The 18,828-nt window shown below is 50.1% G+C and overlaps 3 protein-coding genes across 3 annotated transcripts in view; all 3 read left to right on the top strand.

Moving 5' to 3' along the window:
• CSUI_006082 (serine threonine specific protein phosphatase) overlaps window positions 1-2,149 on the top strand; it is an 18,754-nt gene extending 16,605 nt beyond the window's left edge. The window contains exon 5 of the mRNA XM_068066247.1: window positions 138-2,149. Within this exon, the coding sequence (XP_067921776.1) occupies window positions 138-799 (662 nt within the window). The 3' untranslated portion in view covers window positions 800-2,149. The remainder of the gene's footprint in view (window positions 1-137) is intronic.
• A 2,551-nt stretch (window positions 2,150-4,700) lies between these two features.
• CSUI_006083 (serine threonine specific protein phosphatase) lies at window positions 4,701-7,521 on the top strand (the record flags this gene model as incomplete). The annotated part of the gene is made up of 4 exons (XM_068066248.1): window positions 4,701-5,115; window positions 5,485-5,859; window positions 6,102-6,479; window positions 6,741-7,521. Coding segments are annotated over 4 exons (1,788 nt in total), but the record flags the coding sequence as incomplete, so codon positions are not given.
• A 2,362-nt stretch (window positions 7,522-9,883) lies between these two features.
• Window positions 9,884-10,483, top strand: CSUI_006084 (uncharacterized protein). The gene has a single exon (XM_068066249.1). The coding sequence runs from the start codon at window positions 9,990-9,992 to the stop codon at window positions 10,305-10,307; it is 318 nt and encodes a 105-aa protein (XP_067921778.1). The 5' UTR covers window positions 9,884-9,989; the 3' UTR covers window positions 10,308-10,483.
• The last annotated feature ends 8,345 nt before the right edge of the window (window positions 10,484-18,828 follow it).

Genomic DNA, 18,828 nt, shown 5'->3' on the forward strand with positions numbered 1-18,828 from the left:
AGAAAGATAGATAGATAGATCTCATCATCATTTGCCTCATCTTTCTGCCTGAATATCTTTCTCCCTGTCTCGCTCTTTCTATGTTAATCAACATTTCTCTTTTTGCTTTCGCGACGCCTTCCTTTTCTTTTCGACAGGGTTTACTTTATCTCCAGCAGAGGCGAAGCGACTGGATCTTGATATGTCTCATTCAACACACCCCTCTCAGATAGCCCGAGCTTTATCTTTTGCCGCTTACTGGAGATCTTTAGATGCCTCAGCCCAGACGCCTTTCTCTAAGAACGCAAGAAAGCAGCAGAATTCCTTCTCTTCTTCTTCTTTCTCTTTCTCTTCATGTGGAAATGCTGCTCAAGAGCGACAGGGAGCGAAGGGCCCTTCTTCTCCGGAGGCGTTTCTTCATTCTTTCACAGGACTAACAAGCGGCGGAAAAGAAGACGATATAACCGTGGTAGCTGCTTGGATCGTAAGTGAAGAGGACTTCTCTCTTCTAGAGGCTCGAGACGTCTACTTTCAGTATACTCATGAAAAGCTTAATGAAGATTTACAAATGGATCAAGAAGAAGAGAAAGAAAAGGAAGAAGAAGAAAAAGAAAAAGAAAGAGAAAGAAAAGGAAGAAGAAGAAAAAGAAAAAGAAAAAGAGAAGAAAAAGAAGAAGACGATGGAGGAGAGAAGATCAGAGGAGTGAAGGAGAAGAGGGTATTCAAGCAGATCGGTCTCATGAATAATAGTATGGGTCTCGTGATACAAGAGGTCGAGAAGAAAGGGATAAGAAAGAAAAGGATCTTCTCTGCTTCTTAGTCTTTTCTGGCTATCATGTCTTTTCATCATCTACTATAGAAGCGACATGCGTAAAGCCGCTTCTCTTGTCTTTCTTCTTCTTTCTTTTCTCTTCTGGTTTGTGCTCTCTCTCACAATCCTACCTCTTCCGGGTGTATGTACAAGGGAGCTAAAGACAAAAGACGAAATCGAAGACGAAGAAGAAAAAGAACAAGGTCTGTGGATGGATTCAATGGAGATGTCTCGTTTCTCTTGTGTATTGATATGTATGAAGATGATGAATGCACCTCTTCCTCTGCTTTCTGTTTTGTCTATCTCTCTTTCTCTATCTTTCTTTCTCCCTCTCTCTTCTCTCTTTCTTTCTTTTTCGGAGAAGATGAGAGTTTCTCTGATACAGGAGTGACTGAGGGAGTAGGAAGAGGAGAGATTGATGGAGAGAGAGCCGGGCCATTCGTCTTCTATTCCATCAGAATGCCGACCACTCCTACCTCGGATCCAAAACAGAGAGAGGAGAATATCTATTCTTCCAATCTCTTTATCTATCTACATATATATGTATCTATATACCTATTTATCTCTACATAGTTCACGCCTTTACGTAGGTGCATATCGAGATAGACACGTGTGGCATGAGGCAGTAGGGGTATCGCATCTGTAAGGACTGCGGTATATTCTTTAGTTCGTATGTGTCGGTCGATTGCATAGAGATGTTCATAGTCAATGCTGTGTCTTCATGAAACAACTGATCTGGGGGAGGATATTCCAACGCACCCCCTTTCGTTTTCACCTCCTCTCTATACGCATGTCTATCTAGCTAGCTATCTACATATATATATATATATATACGCGGTTGTATGTCTCGCTATGTGTGTAGAGAGTGCAGACTGTCAGGTATCCTTCGTTTGATGGAGAATAGACGAGGGGAGAGTAAGTAAGGAAGTAGAGATAGAGATGAGCGAGGGAGACTTCTCATTGATTGAGATGTCTCTATGCTTGTGTAAAGAGGATGAATCTCTTCTTTTGTTCGGTGAAGACAGTCTGGTATGACACTGAAGAAGACACGGAGAAGACCTAGAAGGGAGAGATGTAGAGACGCATCCATGATCTTCCTACATATGTATGTACAGGTAGATGTATCTGTCAATACACAAGAGAGTCATGTATGATCTTCGTGTGTCTACAGAGATTTACCTCATGTATAAATGCGCGAAGAGCAGGGATGCTTGATGACGCCTGGATGCGCTATGCAAGCAAAGAGTTAAAGAAAAAGAAAGATAGGTAGATGGATAGCTGGGACTTCTTCGAGTCTTTATGCCTGTCTGTTTTCTTATCAGTTTCTTGTATGTTGATTCGATTAAGAGAGAGCGGTGAGAGAGAGAGAGAGATCTTGTTTCTGTGGAAAAGTGAGAAAGAGAGAGGGGAAGGCTTGCGATCCAGTTGAAGGAAGAGCTTCTTGGTGAACGCGCCTTAGAGAATATCTTTGTAGTATTCTTGTAGCTCCCCACTGGGCTTGTTTTGACAGAGAGGGAGAAAGAGAGAGAGAGAGAGCGTTTCACGCATGTAGCGATGTCTCTTGATCCCTCTTTTTGCATCGGGACATGTGATGGATGTTTTCTTGAAGGTTCGGTTCCTCGACCGAAGCGTTTTTCTTTCATTCATTTTTTATCTCTTTTCACTATATAAGCCGAGTCGATAGAGGCTCATTCATGTGTGTACATAGAAGTTGATAGAGAGGGATGAAAAGATGGATCTCTTACTATTCTTATTATAGGTCTATTATGATCCGTGGTGTTTGTCTATGTAGGAGAATGCCCGTGGTTTGCTTCTTTCGCGTCGTAAGGATGACGATGATACGATAGGTAAAATGATGAGCCAGGGCATTCGCTTCAATCAGCCGTTTCCATTCAGTTATAAGCAAACAAATCCGTTTTCTTTTTTCTTCATTCCAGCCTGCCGATTAAATCCTTTCCTCTGTACGTACCCTCTACTATTCATTCTCGAACTCTTTTTGGTCGAGAAGAAAGGAAGGCGAGACGGCATGCGTGGAGTGTGTCGACACCTTAGAATGAAGACTGAGTACAAGGGACAACTTGAGAAAAGGTGTGGAAACTTCCAGATGCTAAAACAGAGATCGATAGAGATAGACAGACAGATAGATCGGTAGAGGAATGCAAGCGGATTTGCGTGTAGATACGTCGCACGCACATAGACTGATTGCTTCGGGGTTGAAAAGGAGAGCGAGCGTCGTTGATACACATGTACAGACAGTAGAGAGATGTAGACACACCGTATGTAGGCGTAGGTAGTGAGATCCACGGGTATAGAAAGACTTCCCCAGAGAGCTTTTCGGCAAGAGCTCCGAGAAGGTGTATACGTGGATAGTGAGTGAGTTTCTCGCAATTGCACAGCACGAGTGAAACGATGAACTACTCGGGAGTCTGTAGTTCACGCGTCTAAGCTTCGTAGCCGCAGAAGTCTCTCCAGAAACGAAAGAGGTAGTCGAAAGAACGAGCCATTTTTCGCAGCAGCTACGGAAGTGGCTCGCACGTGGCGATGCCAAGGCTAGTAGAGACGGTGGCCTTCTCGGGGTGTACTTGAGAGAATATTTTGATGCTCTCGCTCATTCTCTCCGTGCTCCAACAGCGCGAACAGAAAAGCAGCCGATCGGCCGCACTTGACTTCCGGCAGTGGGGTTCTCCTTCAGTTCGAGTGTACATACACCTGGGGAGTCGGGCGGCGGTATGCAATCCTTTCTTCCTTGGCGGAAGGTGCTGATTTTGCTCCTTTTTCTGTCCTCGTGACGCCATCAATACTTGAAGTACACAACACGGCTGACTATCTGAAGCGGTCCGCTGTCACTTTAAGTAATCCGCGAACATGTCTTCTATGATTTGCCGTCTAGACTGCACTACGACATAGGGGAACCACACGGATGAATCTATACCATACTCCTTCTCATAGAGAAGCTTGTCTGGTCGCGGGACGACAGTTCACCTTCTCAAACACTCCTTTCGCTTCCAACACCACTAGTGCGCTACGAACCCAACGATACACCCGACAACGCAATAGGAGGAAAAGACACACGGTTGCCCGCGGCGGCATTGCGACATACAGATACAGCGCTCAGTCGTATCTCGTGTTGCTCGTTAAATCTGCATCACCTGCTCTCCGTGAATCAGTGTTTTGGTGAATGCTGTACACCTCTGATCATCATTTGACCGGCCGGGCACTACGACCACTCGCTACGATCGGCTTGACGCCCGTATCAAATTGATTGCTGAGAAAGAGGGTATTAGCTGGAACTGTTTCTCATTGAATGACCTTGACGGCCGATTAATACCTGGTGACAAGAAACACCCAGGCGTGGAGCTCACCCCCGCGGGCCAGCGGCCACTGGGCTTAGAGCCGGTCGGCGACGTGCTGGCGGCGAGGCCCGATCCCCGGCAGTGGCATTTTGAGAAAGCGAGCACTCTACGGGGTGCCGGAACGCACTCCTCAAGGATTCTTAAGCACAACTAGTGACATCTTCCAGGGACGACGGATGTCGTAACGGGGGGCGGCAGTTTGAATGGAAGCGGCACAGCTGCGTCTCTTTGGGCGTAGCTGCTCCTGTCTCCCGCTGTACGGACAAGGCAGAGAAGAAAACGCGTCTCATCCACACTGTTGTGTTTTGAGCGTCCCCCTCACAGGGTGTGAGAACCGTTACGGATAAAAACATCGAGATTGGTAACATGCGCGTCAACATGTTGCTGTGTCTACGACTCGGTTCCGATACCTGACCGTTTCGCCGTGGCAGGCACTATTACCGAAGATTGGATTGCTCAGTTCACATGTGACGGAGATGGAGCCCAAGGCGTGGTCGGCAGCTCAGCTGGTTCTTTTTTTCGTAGTGTCGCCCCTCTTTCACTCATGTCTCGCAGCCGAGCCGGAGTCATCTCCGGCAGCAGGCGAAGAAGATGTAAACGCTTCAACTTCCTCTGATCTGGGCGTATCGAAGTGTTTTGGGTCGTGGAGCAATGATGCAGCACGGGAATCTGCCTTCAATGGTCCCAGCGAAAATCGCAGGAGTGCGCCTCATCATCTCAAGACAAGTTTCGTTCTTGTGTCTGTCGATTCTGGGCTGGCAGCAGATTCCCAGGACGTAGCCAGTCTTGTTCACGGCAGTATCTCGGTGGATAGAGGAGACGGAAAAGCCGGCGGAAAAGGAGAGGACACCCGGGACCCTTTTGACACATGCCCTGGACTCCGATCAAGTGAAGAAGTGACCCGTACACTGTTCTGGAAAGAGGTTCTGCGAGCTTCAAGAGATCAAAGGGGTGGCCTTAGATGCGAGGACGGTAAGTCTCCAGCGCACTGAATAGCAAGTAGGGTGTAGATTCCTCCGTTTTCGTTTCCTTAGTTTCCGTGTGATCGAAACTAAGGCCAGATGGAGGCCTACACGGCTAATTCAAATTTTCTTGTTCAGCACGCTACACATGCTTGAGTGGGGTCGCATTCCATTGTTTCTTTCCGAACCGGTCGTATGCTTTTTTTCTCTTTCAGGTTGTTAAACGTGACTGTGAAAGTGAGTAGACACAAATGCAGACATGAGGCCGGTCAACGGGTTTCTGGCCCGAGTGTTAACTTCCGGTGCGTCTGCAGGTCTTCTTCAATTGTACTATGAGTTTTCCGTTTTGGCTCTGTCGTCGGTGTGTGTTTCATTGCAGGAAACTCATACTCGCTGTCACAGGTGGAAGCCCTACAACAAGTTAATGGAGCGCAGTTTGTTTCATTCCCGCCGGGTGTTTTATCGATTGAGCCAGGTGGAGGACGAGAGGGCCTCGTGAAGCGTCGGCTTCCAGACGAGAGCATGCCTGAAGAGTACGAGCCGGAGGAGGTGGAGAGATCAGCCGATGGTAATTTCTGGCGCGCAGCGATACCGTTGGTGTCTTCTGGAATTGAGGCGGACGCCTCGGAAGGGCCGGAGGAGCAGTCTTCTACAAAAACAGTAGTGCAGCCTGGAGATCTGGTTGTCATACTCTGCTTGGGCAGTGGTTCTGGGCTCGTTGCCGTCCCCCCGGATTATGCGAGGATGCTAGCAGGTAAGGTCGGAAGGTTGTCATTGAATCTTGGAAGATCTGCAGAGGCTGTCTGTGGTTGTGCACGCCGGTCTACGAAATTCCAGTTTGTTGCAAAATGCACAAGGAGTACCAGGCTTGTTTTTTCGGTGACCTTTCAGGGGAATGATAGCGACATGAGCTTGAGAGGTGGAAATCCGACAGGGGGCTCCTGTTCATGTATCTCAGTTAGCGCAGCGGCTCCGCCAATCCTGTGTGTCGCGCAGGAAACCTCCGGGGTCCGTGGACGCACAGAGTCACAGTTCAGCAGGCTTGGCTGGGAGGGAAAGGCGGTGTGCCGACTGGTGGAAAACAGGTCATGCGAACAATTATTTCGGATTCTGAGCGGAAGAGCAGTGAGGAAGATGACGATGACGACGCTGCTTTTGCAAGGCAGCGCAGCACTCCGATTTTTGTCAGTGTTTCCTTTTCTCAACCAAAGGAAACTGACACTTCTTACACGGAAGTGGTACTGCCTCTTCCTGTCGGTTCGCGTTGCCTACTGATGGGGCTACGGAAGCAATTCACCCCTCGACGCTACGCCGTCAAGCTGAAGTGCGGGGAACATGAGTTGAGGCACGCCTTACGGAAACCGTCTCGATCAAGTAAGTAGAAATGTGCTTGATCAAATCAGTGCTTCCGAGTACTTCCCTCCTCTCGTTGTGTGCGGAAGTCCATAGCGGCACAGAGCATCATCGATAGAGTTCGATTCTCAAGTTCTACCTTCGTGCGGTGCTCGGGGCGCTCCTGTTGCCACACTGTGCTGTTTCTCGGAGTNNCTGATCCGGGAGGCGCCGAATGAAAGTTGACGGACTGAGAGCAGCCGATTCACAAAGGTAAGTGTTGTCCGCGGGATTCATGTGCAGGCCGGAGAGAATCAGCGGGCAGCACGGCGAAGCCAGGAGTCTTCAAGAAACTCGATTCGTTCCTTGGTGATGCGTTGGACGTTTTCGTGAAGATCTACCTTGTTTCGGCCGCGGCCATGTTCGGAGGCCATTTCTTGTCAAAATCATCTCCACGCCACAGGGAAATCTTTCGTCAACGTCTGATCGACAGACCTGAGGCTGTTCGTAGAATAGGGTGGCGCTTGTTACCATTCATGTCGGACCAAGACTTCGTGGACTATTACACTGCACAGAAGTGGAAGAACATCAAACTGGCGGCAGATTACGGTCGCACAAAAGACACTCGGACAGGTGTTGGGTTTCTTATGGGAGGTGGGGGTCTGTTTGGAGTCAATACGGCGGCGGATTTGTTTTTCCTGACACTTGCTCTGTATTTGTTGAACAAGCCAGTGAAGTGGGTGCATGGACGGTGGAGACGGTGGCGTGAGAAGGTTGCGAGGCGTGAGCGTGAGCGACAACGTGCTCAGCAAAGAGCAGCGGCTCTTCAGAGGTGGGGTGAACGGATAGATTGTCTTCCTCGCCGTCGCGTTGTTGTCTTTTGCGTAAATCTGGCAGGCTCTCTGGGAGACAAGACGCATTAGTGGCTGGTGCAAAAGAATTGAGGTGCTGTTGTATCGGGGCAAGACCGTCCACGCCTTTTTGCGTTCTGTAGAGCAGATTGAATCCTCTTGGTGGGCAGTCGGTTAGGTGAAGTGCGTGTGGTTGGCTTAAGGGGCGACTGTCGTGGAAGCAACCATCATCAAGATTGACACTCCCGCTTTTTTGTACTTCTAAGGATGTATGGACGTACTGTTTTCGTAACAGGTCTACTGTGTGTGCGGGTGCGTGGTGCCGTGAAGACAGGTGACACTGGCTTAACACAGCGAACAGCTGCGGAATGACAGTCCCTAACGAAGAGTCGCGGTCGCGTGTCGAGGACGGAAAAGGTTTCAGCCGTGCATGGCTTCCACTGAAAATAACCAACATGAGCCTGTTGGTTCGCGCAGCGAAGCGTTTGTCAGTCAAAAGTCGGAAGTTGCACCTCTCTGGAGTTCGAAGTCTGGGAGGAGATAGTCGCAAACACGAAGTACTGATTCTCCACACATCCGATGACGTACGCCATATCAAGATTTTCGAGACTTGCGTTCGTCACTGACCGCCTTTCTGAGCTCGTGCTCAAGGCCCACGCAGTAGACGACTATGTTCGCTGCACTCTCTGTTTCTGCCTTCCTGGCCGTCAACGCGTGGCTCCGTGATCTTTTCCGCGATTGAACTAACTGTCGGCGTTTCTGCAACGCAGCGCGCGAGTCAACCCGACGAGCCCACCGGCGGAAGAGCCGAGTGGCTGGCAGACTGAGAACGCTCAGTAGTAACATTTTACCGACAAACACCCCTAGTTTTGTGGCAAGTGCACCTAGTAAATACCCCCGGCCTGCACGACCATAAGGACGTGTGGCTGTGTACACGGCCCGACGCACATCTGTCCATGCTTCGTACTTCCGTCGCCACGACGTGTATGTCCCTTTCCACTTCTCTGTCAAACTGCGAGCACTTGAGGGCCTGGACGCAGTCTGCTTCTGTTGCCTTGGTGATGGTGCGGGTAAGGCTGGTAAGTATGGTTTTCTTGCCATCCTGTAGCCCATAAGCGCCACCGCGGCTATCGCAATCAGTGCTCCCCCCGTTGTGATCGTCACCTTGGTTGCTTGCTCACCCAAAGACATAGCGAATCTTTCTAAGTTATTCTCCTTGTCCAGTGGCTGACCTGCACAGATCACAGACAGAATTCATAGGTACAGTTAACCTGCCAGTTTCTGGAGCTTTCTGTTCTCCTTGGCACTCTCCGGTCCCTAGACGCTCTGACTAGTATGAAGTCGGAAGTGTTAATGTAGGTCAACCGCCTCTCTTACTTGGCATTTCTACACACTTGAGAAAAATCTCCTCTCTCGTCTTTTCTCGTGTCCCGGAATCTTGCTCTTTGTTCAGCGCCTTAGACAGCTTGCAGTATCGGTATTTAATCAGGTAGGAGAAGGCCAAGGCGTACGCCGAAGATGAAGAAGAAGATGCCTGAGGAATACTCAGATTTGCAAAGTAGAAATTCGTCTGCAGCTGCAGAGGCCGCATCTCGGGCAGATTGTCCCTGCAGTCCATACAGGCTTTTCGAGCCTGCGGCGCCGCTTCCCTGAACAGAAGGTTGAGGGAGTAGCCAGTCCAGTTCGAATTTTGCGCAGGGGCCCACGTCTTCTCGATGAACACCTGCTTTTCCCATGGGGCGTTCTTCTGGCTTGCTGAGAAGCCACGAACATTCGATATACATCAAGACGGCCAGTTTGCGCTCTGTAACATATTTCCTTTCTTGGATTCTCGGTGCTCTCTCCGAAGCATGTGTGCGACTGTTCCGACAAGAATGGAAAGAAAAACGGAACACCTCAGCGTCTCACGGTCTCGCTCCCTTTGTCCCTCCATGCGAATGCTACCTGAGCTCTCCCACGTGACTGAAGCCCTCTCATGTTCAGCCCAGTGGCTGGCACATCCGACAGACGGTCCGTACCGTCGCATGTAGGTGTGTGAATGCCCCAGACTAGACGGAAAGCGCTACTATTCCCGGGTTGTCGGTATCAGGCTCCTCCCGGAGCAACTCAGCTACTTTCGTAACCCTGGAGTTCCAAGTAAAAATCACAGTGACAGCCACTCTTCCTCTCTAAAACAAGAAATGCAACATTCCGATAACACCTGGAGGTAGCCTTACCGCCATTACCGTTCACCCGATCACCAATCATGTCTTCGTATACTGTCGCTCGCATGCACTGAGGGAATCTCAACACATACTTTGTCTTTTTTTACCTGATAAGAAAGCGGCGTGATCTGGTAGCACTGCCACAACGTCAGATCCCCGTCGTAGGCACAGCAGGACAATTAAACCGGTCTTTTTGACTGTTCGGTGGTCTTGCTCCTGTTCGTCTGCTGCAGTATTATTGTTAACTTCCCTCGTTGTTTGGCGAACGGTGCCCTTTCGTGCAGAAATGAGATTCGTACTGACCGGAATCAGAACGTGTTCGTTACCCGCTCGGTGGGCTCTGTCTTTTCGTGCTCGGTCGTCTGCCCGGGTCTCCATCTCTAGGCTTCCAGGCTGCAGGGCTACTCTGTCGACTCCCCCATCTGTCTCCCACGCTTTGACAGAGCCAACAGCGAAAGCCGACTCTGCAAGAAGGAAAAGCTATACGACTAACAGTCATGCACAGGGGGGCGCGTGTCGAGCCAAGAACCCAGCGGGTCCCGGGAGGAAAGCGTGAACACCTGTATGCGCGGCTGCGTGATGTGTTCTGTTTTCGCGCAAACTTCGCTCTCCAGTTGCCGTTCCGGCCCCTAGTACGATGTCGGCCCTGCATGTCACCCCCGGATTCCAGGACTCGCGGCGGCGCTTACGCCCCCACTGTGCTAGCTGAGGGAGATCGAATGCCTGACAAGGGGAGCTCGATGGAAAGGTTTCTGAAGCGATTTGCCTTCACAGCACATTCCTCTACCGTACCACTTGCCCCCTATATGTCCTGACCAACTTGGTCGTTTCTACGAGATCGGGAGCTACATCTCCACGCCTTTGCCGACAGGAATGCCTAAGAAGGATTCTATTTCATAAAACCGTGTGACTTGAAGTGATTCGCTCCCCCATTGAGAACGTGTCTGCTATCTCGTCGGTTTGGCCACTCCGATAGCAACCCGGCAACGGCCGGCGGTTCAACAGTGTACCAGGAATGGGCGCACAAAACTCCGTGTTCACCAAATGAGTTCGGGTCGCTTACGGTCTAGACAAGCCAGCTGCCCCATGCCTGACTGACGGACGCGCAGCGCTTCCCGGGGCCAAGTTACATGCCGATGTTTCTGCGTATCTCCCGCGGCAGTGTCTGTGACAGTCTCCTGCGTACAAGACTTTATTCCAGCACCGGTCGATCGGTCGACATGCACGCCTGCTGATACTGACCCGTACCCCTTTGCTTCCGTCGGTTTCCCTCTAGCGGCAGATCTCGTCGGTCCCGCTCTGGCCCACTTCGGTGCTAACCAGGCCGTTCCAAAACGGCTCAGCAGGTGCACTTTTCCCTGTGGACGTAAGTCCTGAATATCAAATTGTGCAGCTTTGCTTTCCACGGCCACCAGCACAATACCTGGAGACAAAGGCATTTTGTCAGCCTTTGGCGCGGGGACTGTTACACGCGTCTCCACCGGAGAGTCATCTTTCCGGGCTTCTTGTTCCTCCCCCCCGTGCCGACGCTCACGATGTTGCCGAAGCGCGTTCTCTAATCCCAGACAGTAAATAACAACTGGTGAAGACGAGCAGGTGTTGCACTGTTCGAACGAATCACGGAGTTTTGCCTCCTCACGCCATGCTGAAATGAAGCTCTCGTGGGATGGGATGTCGGCTGTCCGTGGAAAAGCCCCTCGTGTGACCGTCACGGATTCGCCATTGTCCGAGCTTCGACTGCCAAGTACCTGTCTCACGACCCTTGAGACCCCCGGCCGCCCGGCAGGCTGTTCAACGCTACTGGGTACGAGAACGCGGCGAGTTAAGATGCGATAAAACTCGGAAGCCTTGGAAGTGGCCTTCTCAATGGCAACAGCTGCGATCAGCCAGCGAATCAGGCGGCCAGCTATTTGGCCCAACCGGAACGAGAGTCCTCCACAACACAGCCCCGCCGCGACGCGGACGTCGGTCGTCACATGTGTTGCACTCCGAAGAATGTTAAGCCAGCGGGCCGCGGCAAACCAGCGTCCGAGCTCTCCATTCGTGAAATGCTGGAAAGTCGGGCAAACAAGCGGGTTTCTCTCCGTCAACCCGTGGTCCATTTGCGACCACACATAGTCAAAATAAGGCGAACTGCTTGCAAGACTGTGCCCTGCCACTGTCCCAAGAGGGGCAACGAAAAGTGACACGACGACCGCAATCAATAGCCGATAAAGCCACTGTTTGAACAGGCCAGCTTGTCCGACGCCGGTGCCTGCAGGGAAGAAAGCACGGGAACCACCGGTGCACGCTTGACTAGTAACATGTGAGCGTCCCGCCGCGCCTCTACCACTTCAGGCTGCCTATGAATAGAGAATTGTGTAGCCCTGTGCAAGCTCGCTGAAAAGATTCTTTACTATAACACACCGTACCACACCTGTCAATCACTGGCACCCAAAGGAAGTGAGTGTACGACACACTCGCCCAACTGCCGGTCGACACCCTGCGTGCTCGCCCCTTCGTCAGCCAGTTAAGTGGTATAGTCTCCCCTTTGAGGACCAACAGCGGGAACAGCGCGCACCCGGTCAGGAACAACCTACTTGACACTCGGAGCACTTTTCGTTGACGTTGACACCTCAGGACCAGGGTTTCGCAAGAGCGGGAAGCACACGGTTTGCCTGTGGTGACATCCGCCCCTCTAATCACATCAAGAAAACAGTTTAACAAAGGAAGGCGCGGTCCTGTGAGCCACATCCTGTCTCCACCTAACAGAGTCGTTGTCCTCTCAATTGCCTGGAGAAAGAAAAAATTTCCAGACTGGACGCTCAACTTGTCTGACGGTGAGTCCCTAGGTCCGTCTGTCGATCCATCTCCAACAGGAGACAGCAGGTTTGGCATTGGTTTTGTTTGCAAGACGAGAGCGACTTCATTAATATTGCTTGCGCGAGCTGTTGGTTCTGCGTCGTTTCTCTCTCCCCACGAGGGTTTAGCCAGCTGCCGCCATCCATCTGTTACAATGAGAGTCTGGTCGGCCAACGATTCCGGTTGATCATCTAGCGCGCAAAGGGAACACACCAGCAACGCGCCCAATCAGCAAGGAGAAACTCCCGGTTTTCGTCACGCAGATGTTGCTGTTCGTACTTTCCGACACAAAAAAGAAGCGCTGCCGGCCTGCTCCGCCTCGTCTGTCGAGTTCTGCCTCCCCTACCCGAGCTGTACCCTGCGGGATCCCGATGAGTGATCCGGTGCCTCTCCCCCTTCTGGCAGGGTCCCGGCATTTGAAAGAATACGGAACGGAATCACTATGTGGGTACTTGGACACGCCACAGCGGATACACCGTCGTGGGCTACCATCGGAATGGTTATCGGCTGCCGCGCGTTGTCTGAACTGCAGTTGTTCAAATTAGAGTGCTGGCCAACCTGATTCCACTCTCGGATGGAAGAAGTACGCTACCCCTTCGTTTGCAGTTACCCAGGAAAAGCGGCGACGCGATAGGACCTGAAATGACGATTACGGAGTCCCCTGGATTGGGACAAATAAGAATAACATCGTCGCCTTCGCGCGGGTAGGTCTTCGAGATTGACTCAGCTTTGTCAGAAAACCTCTTAGCTTTATCGTTGTCTAGTCGCGTAATAGAGGAGGCCAGCAGGTTGTTATTCAAAGGGAGAAAAAACAAGGGACCGTCTGCACGGCCGGCGCGGCGCGTGTCGAGTCCCCGCATCCACTTCTTCTTGAGCCAGAACCGACGGACTTTAAGAGACTCAGGAGAGGGCGCCACGTAGAGGACACCTTCGATGAAGCGGGCCTCCAGCACTGTAGAAATCACGTATGCGCCTCCTGAACAGATTCACGTAAGCCGGGGTCAAATGGCAAGGGATTGCGCACCAGACTGTTGCAGGATCTGCGCTTTGACAGCCTTGTGCCGTGGCACCATCTGTGTGGACAGTCATACACTGCTACTGCTTTTACTGTTAGAACACCGTTGTAGATACGACAGGTCCCATAACCCCCTGCAAAAACGACTGCCTCTCCTTGTCCGTCCTCCTGGAGTCCCCCTATGCAGGTAACGATTTGAATCTGCATTTGTGGTTCTCCGCTCGGACATGTTGGCAGTATCTGAGAGAAATCTGAACAGCGATGCTGATCCGCTCACACGAATTCGCACATAACGCTCTTCTGTTTCATACCTCCTAGGCAGGTGGCTTGGGACATGGAAAAGCTTGCCAGCCATAGAGGAGACGATAATCGAACTGTGATAGGGGGAGCACTTGCACCCCCAGGTGAATCTCGAGAAGCGCCGCCAGTGGGCTGACCGTCGCCGTCTGCTGCGGGGTATCGCTGCTTTCTTGCTTTTTGGTTTTTCAAATTGGCGTTGCCTCGTGTTTCTCCACCAAACGACAAGACAGGAAGCCGCCGCTCGCGCCTTTCGATCAAATGACTTAACATAGCGTCGTCGGCCACTGTGACCAAAAGAAACGAGGTTCTCCGCCACTGGCTGACCGGCTGATAGTTACTACCCAAGTACCACCCTGAGGTGCCAACCGGATTGCCGTGATCCTTTAGGTGATTCGAATCTTGCAGTTCGTTGTTGTCCAAGCCCGCACTCCTCGCAGCTTCTGGTTGGTCTTGACGGGACAACGGGGCAATCACTTCATATTTCTCAAACGGGCCGTCATCGGTCAAGTCGGTCCTTAACGCGCCATTTGGGCTGTTGTCATGAGATCCCGGCTCACCTGCAGTAGAACCTTGGGCTCTCTGTAACAGTAGGGACTGCGAGACCACAAGACCCATCACCTGTGTCCCCCGTGACGGAATCGACAGCTCTTGGCGAAGAACAGTGACGACACTGTTAATCAGAAAAAGTAAAATTGCAACTGCGGTCATCGCCATTCTACGGGGGCCTTGGCATACGCGTCAAAGAGCGACACTCGAGCGGACAGCTTTGCCACCTCGGCACCGTCACACACACACACACACAACAAACAAGTCCTCAGACTTTCAAAACATTGCCATGTAAAAGCTGAAACCTGACCGCTTCATGGCGCGTGTCATCAACAACTCATGCGCTACGGATATCTCCCAGTCCTTCACTCGAGGGTGACCCAACAAGTGGAGCAAGATACACGGCGGAAGCTAAGATGTAGTTTCGCCAGTTGGTCGGATGTCAAGGAAAGAAACACGGAAATCACTGCTATGCGGGTATACGCCAAAGCGGGCTTGAGTTCCGTACCGGACGGGGAATGGCCGGTTCGCTCTCCTCGCATGGGGCGTCTCGTCTCCCCAAGTGTCGGCTACCGAGGTGACTGACCCTCGGGTCGATGAACCAGGGCACTTTCAGTGCTAGCAGACGGCCAAGGTGACAGAGGCGCCAGCTTCTTTTCACGATGAGGAAAGCCTCCAGAATACGAGAAGAAATATGAAACGCTTGTCTGGAATACAAATCACGTCGTGGGGGGGCTACGTCCTCTGACGGTCAGTTCAGTCCCAGTATGTCTCCGTTTGCTGCTGTTGATAGTTTACAGATTGGTCAACACTTGGGTTATCATACGACGGCAAGCTCAGGTTCTGCAGTGACGGCCGGGTGGGCTGGGGTGTTCTATCCCGCTGTCTAATTCTTCTTTGGACGATTAGTGAGGTTCTCTGACAGCTCCAGAAACATTCCGCAGGGGACCGTTGGAGAAGAGGAGAAGGCCGGAAGTAAGAAGGTGATACAGGTGAGATGGCTTATATTCGCTTAGCGTCAAAGAAAAGTCGAAGGTTCACCCCTCATCTGCTTTGAGGTTTTGCCGAAGACACAAAGCCGGGAAAGTAAAGTACTAGGCTTCTCGGGTCTGACGCCTGTTAAAGCTAGGGTTTGATCAAAGCCCATGTTACTAAATGCTGCGATTTTTCTTGACTGAGGAGCGAGTACTCTCTCTTGGACCTGACCGACAGATTCTCTGAACGCCTGCTGAAGTTTCGAGGAATTGTGTCTCCGACGTCTTCCGGCGGATTCCTTGGCGCCTTCCGCACAGCCCGTGCAAAGAGACACGGACGGGGAATGTAGAAAACAGATGGAGCCTTCACACAACTCGACCGTCCACTGTCTTGTACAGCAGAAGTGTACAAAGATTCGAGACTAACGGAGGAAGCAAATGGTTCTATCCCAAAGAGATGGCCGTTGTTTCTTCTTGCCAGGACCGGACTCTCGCTCCCGGCACCGCCACCTCTCATGATCAAGGAAAGAAAGTGTTCCGGTTGCGTCATGACTGAAAGCGTTCTAGAGCTCTGCTTAGCGAGACAGCTAGTTTTCTGGCTTATGGCTCACTTCTCCTCTAAATCGTCATTTGTTTTTTCTCTCTTTACCAGCCATCTGACCGCCCACCCTTCATCGAAATGCCTGCACAGACATCGAGACCAAGGTACTTGTAAGCACGCTCCGCTAATCCTCCCACACTACGATCTGGTGTCGCTAGGAATCTTCAGGCTGCTTGAGTCTTTTCCTGCCTTCTGTTGAGTAGGCAAAGATTCACCAGAATTGTTTCACAGGCTCGAGGCACACTATTTTGCTAGGCCTGCATGCACCTATACATACACGTCCACACGTAAGGAGAAAAGCATGGTCTATCCACATGTCTGCAAAGGACTTCTCTCGAGGACAAAGTCAAGAAGCAAAAGCCTGTCTCCGCTCCCCCTTGATCATCTTCTTCTTCTTTCGCGTCTTCTATGTATTGTAATACAGAATGAAGGAGCAATCCAGGGAGAGCGAAGGAAGCCGTTCGCGTCAACTAGTTAACAGTCGGAGGGTGGCGGCATCTCTCGTCACGGGCTCATTCGCCCTTGCCGTACGAGCGACACCTGCTCTACGCATCGTCTAGGGGTGGGGGAGAACCATACCATTGGATTAACCTTTCCCAAAGCACCCCTTTCAAACTTCACGCCTCTGTTAAGGATGATCGCCTTCAGGAAAACTCGTGCAAGGTAGATGGTAGACAGAGAGATAGGCAGGTAGATGGAAAGGTAGGACGATAGATAAAGAACTTCAAGGCAGATCAAAAGATCGAGTCAAGAGAGACGGATAGATAGATAGATTAAAGATAAAGTAGAGAAAGATAGAGAAAAAGGTAGATAAACCGAAGGCACATAGACAGATGGATGATTGCTTATACCGTTCTTCTTCCCCCGCCACATGTTCGATGCTTACGTCATCACACGTAGAAAGAGCGAGCAAAGCATACATTGCTTGTTGATCCATCTGTCCCTGCGTGTCATTCGGTTTACGAGGGATGACAAGAGGCTCAGACATCTCATTAACGAGCGCTCTCCGCCCTTCCCTTCTCTAGGGTGTAAAAAGAGCTGAAATAATAGCCGTAGCTCGAAGAAGACTAAGAGCGTGGAGAGTTCTTTTCTTCTCTTTCTCAGGACTTTTTTCCCCTCGTCCTTTCTTTTCTCAGATTTTACCGTAGCTAACACTTCTACATCAGCTTATAGGTTTACCTATGTACGTCTATATACATATACATGTGTCGGTAGAAAGATCTGCCAACTGGGGGGAGAGATATCTATAGATTCATTTGGGAGGGCGTCTCACTCTACAAAGGCAGAGACAGTCTAGTTTCTAAGGGAGATGAAGAAGCAAGAGGGGAATCATAGAGAAAGGTTTAGAAAGAACTGTCTTAACATTCGACAACAGAGGGACTGCGAGAGTGACGACTGTGTACGTGATGTATGGATAGAGAGAGTAGGCTTCTTCAAAGAAACAGAGAGAGAGAGAAGAACTGTCTTTAACCGCGTGTAGGCGTAGATTCTTCGTCCTCTTCAGTATCCATTCAAATCGTTGATCTCTACCCCTAGGGACGTTGGGACGGGTTCTTCGTCTCGAAGATGGTCGCATATAGAAACAAGAAAATAAAACTTCTCTTCTTGGCTATCTATCTATCTATTTATCTTCAATCTATCTATCTATCTATCTTCAATATATCCATTTACCTATAATGTGCCTATTTATCTTTCTTCATCCTATTTATCCATCTTTAATGTACCTATCTATCTTTAATCTGTCTTCCTATCTTCAATCTATCTATACATTTATCTTTAATCTATCTATCCATCTATCTCCACCGGATAGGAGAAAACTGAGGGAATCAGATAGAAAGAAAGAAAGAGAGAAGACTGGTATTCACATCTACGTGGAAATACGATCACTATGTTTCACTTACATGTATCATCATGCACGTCCTTACTTCATTGTATCACCTTAACTTGTCCCCTGACTTTCCTTCTTCTTCTTCCTATTCATTGGCCTCTTGAGAGGGATCATTTATGTGCTAGTAGCACGGTGCCTATACACCCGAATGCTCATCACACACACCTCCACATCGTCCTGAAAGAAAACGTCGCCCGACCTTTCCTCTTTCGTCTTGATTGATTAGTCTCTTCACATAAAAGCATCTAGTTCATGTTCTTCTTTGGCCTTCGATGAAAAGAGAAATGTACTTGGATCGAAAAGAAAGAAAAGTGTCTTGCCAAGATCGATCGGGTGTTTTCTCCCCAGGTGTACATACACCCTACACACTACTCTGTCGATGCATGCGCGCATGCAAAGAAAAAAACGGGAAAGAATCGAGACATACAAGAAACCGAGCAACAGACAAAAAGAATACAGGCAAGATTCTTCAAGGGCAGCAGTAGAGATTTGAAAAGAAGAGAAGTGAGGGAAAAACCTAGCTTTACCTTTTTCTCCTGATCTTGTTCTCCTCTTCTCTTCTTTCTTCTTTTCTTTCTTTCTTTCTTGCATTCCTTCCTTCGCTAGTTCTTCAAGAGGCCAAGTTCATTCGTTTTCTTTCCCCGGAGACAAGACACGCGGCATCTCCCCCTCGCCCGGTCGACCATCGGCTAATCGATCTTTTCTTTTTAGATCGATGAAAAGGATACCGCGACTCTTCTCTCTCTTTCGTCTTTCCTTTCTAAAGAGATCTTTTTCTCTCCTAGTTCTCCATCTTCTCTCTCTCCTCTTCTTGTCTATGCATACCTGTTGTATCTCGCTCTCTCACGCACACACTCTCTGAGAATTCTTTTTCTTCCTTAGCCTTTCCTCTCTCCTCTTCTTCTCTCGCTTCTCCTCTTGAACGAAGTCTGTGGATATAGGAGTCCATTCATAAGTATCGACACTTCTCGGTCATGTATCGATGCTCTCGCTTCTTTGTGACTTGATGATCCATTTCCAGTGTAAGCTGCATGCGCCCATTCTACCCCGAAAAAACACACCACACTATCTATCATTAATCTATCTATCTTTGATCTATCTACCTATCTTTAATCTATCTATCTATCTAGTATATCAGAGAGAGGTTGTCGCACAGATGTATGCGCGCATG

Source organism: Cystoisospora suis, assembly GCF_002600585.1.
Source record: "Cystoisospora suis strain Wien I chromosome Unknown contig_3034, whole genome shotgun sequence".
Lineage (NCBI taxonomy): Eukaryota > Apicomplexa > Conoidasida > Eucoccidiorida > Sarcocystidae > Cystoisospora > Cystoisospora suis.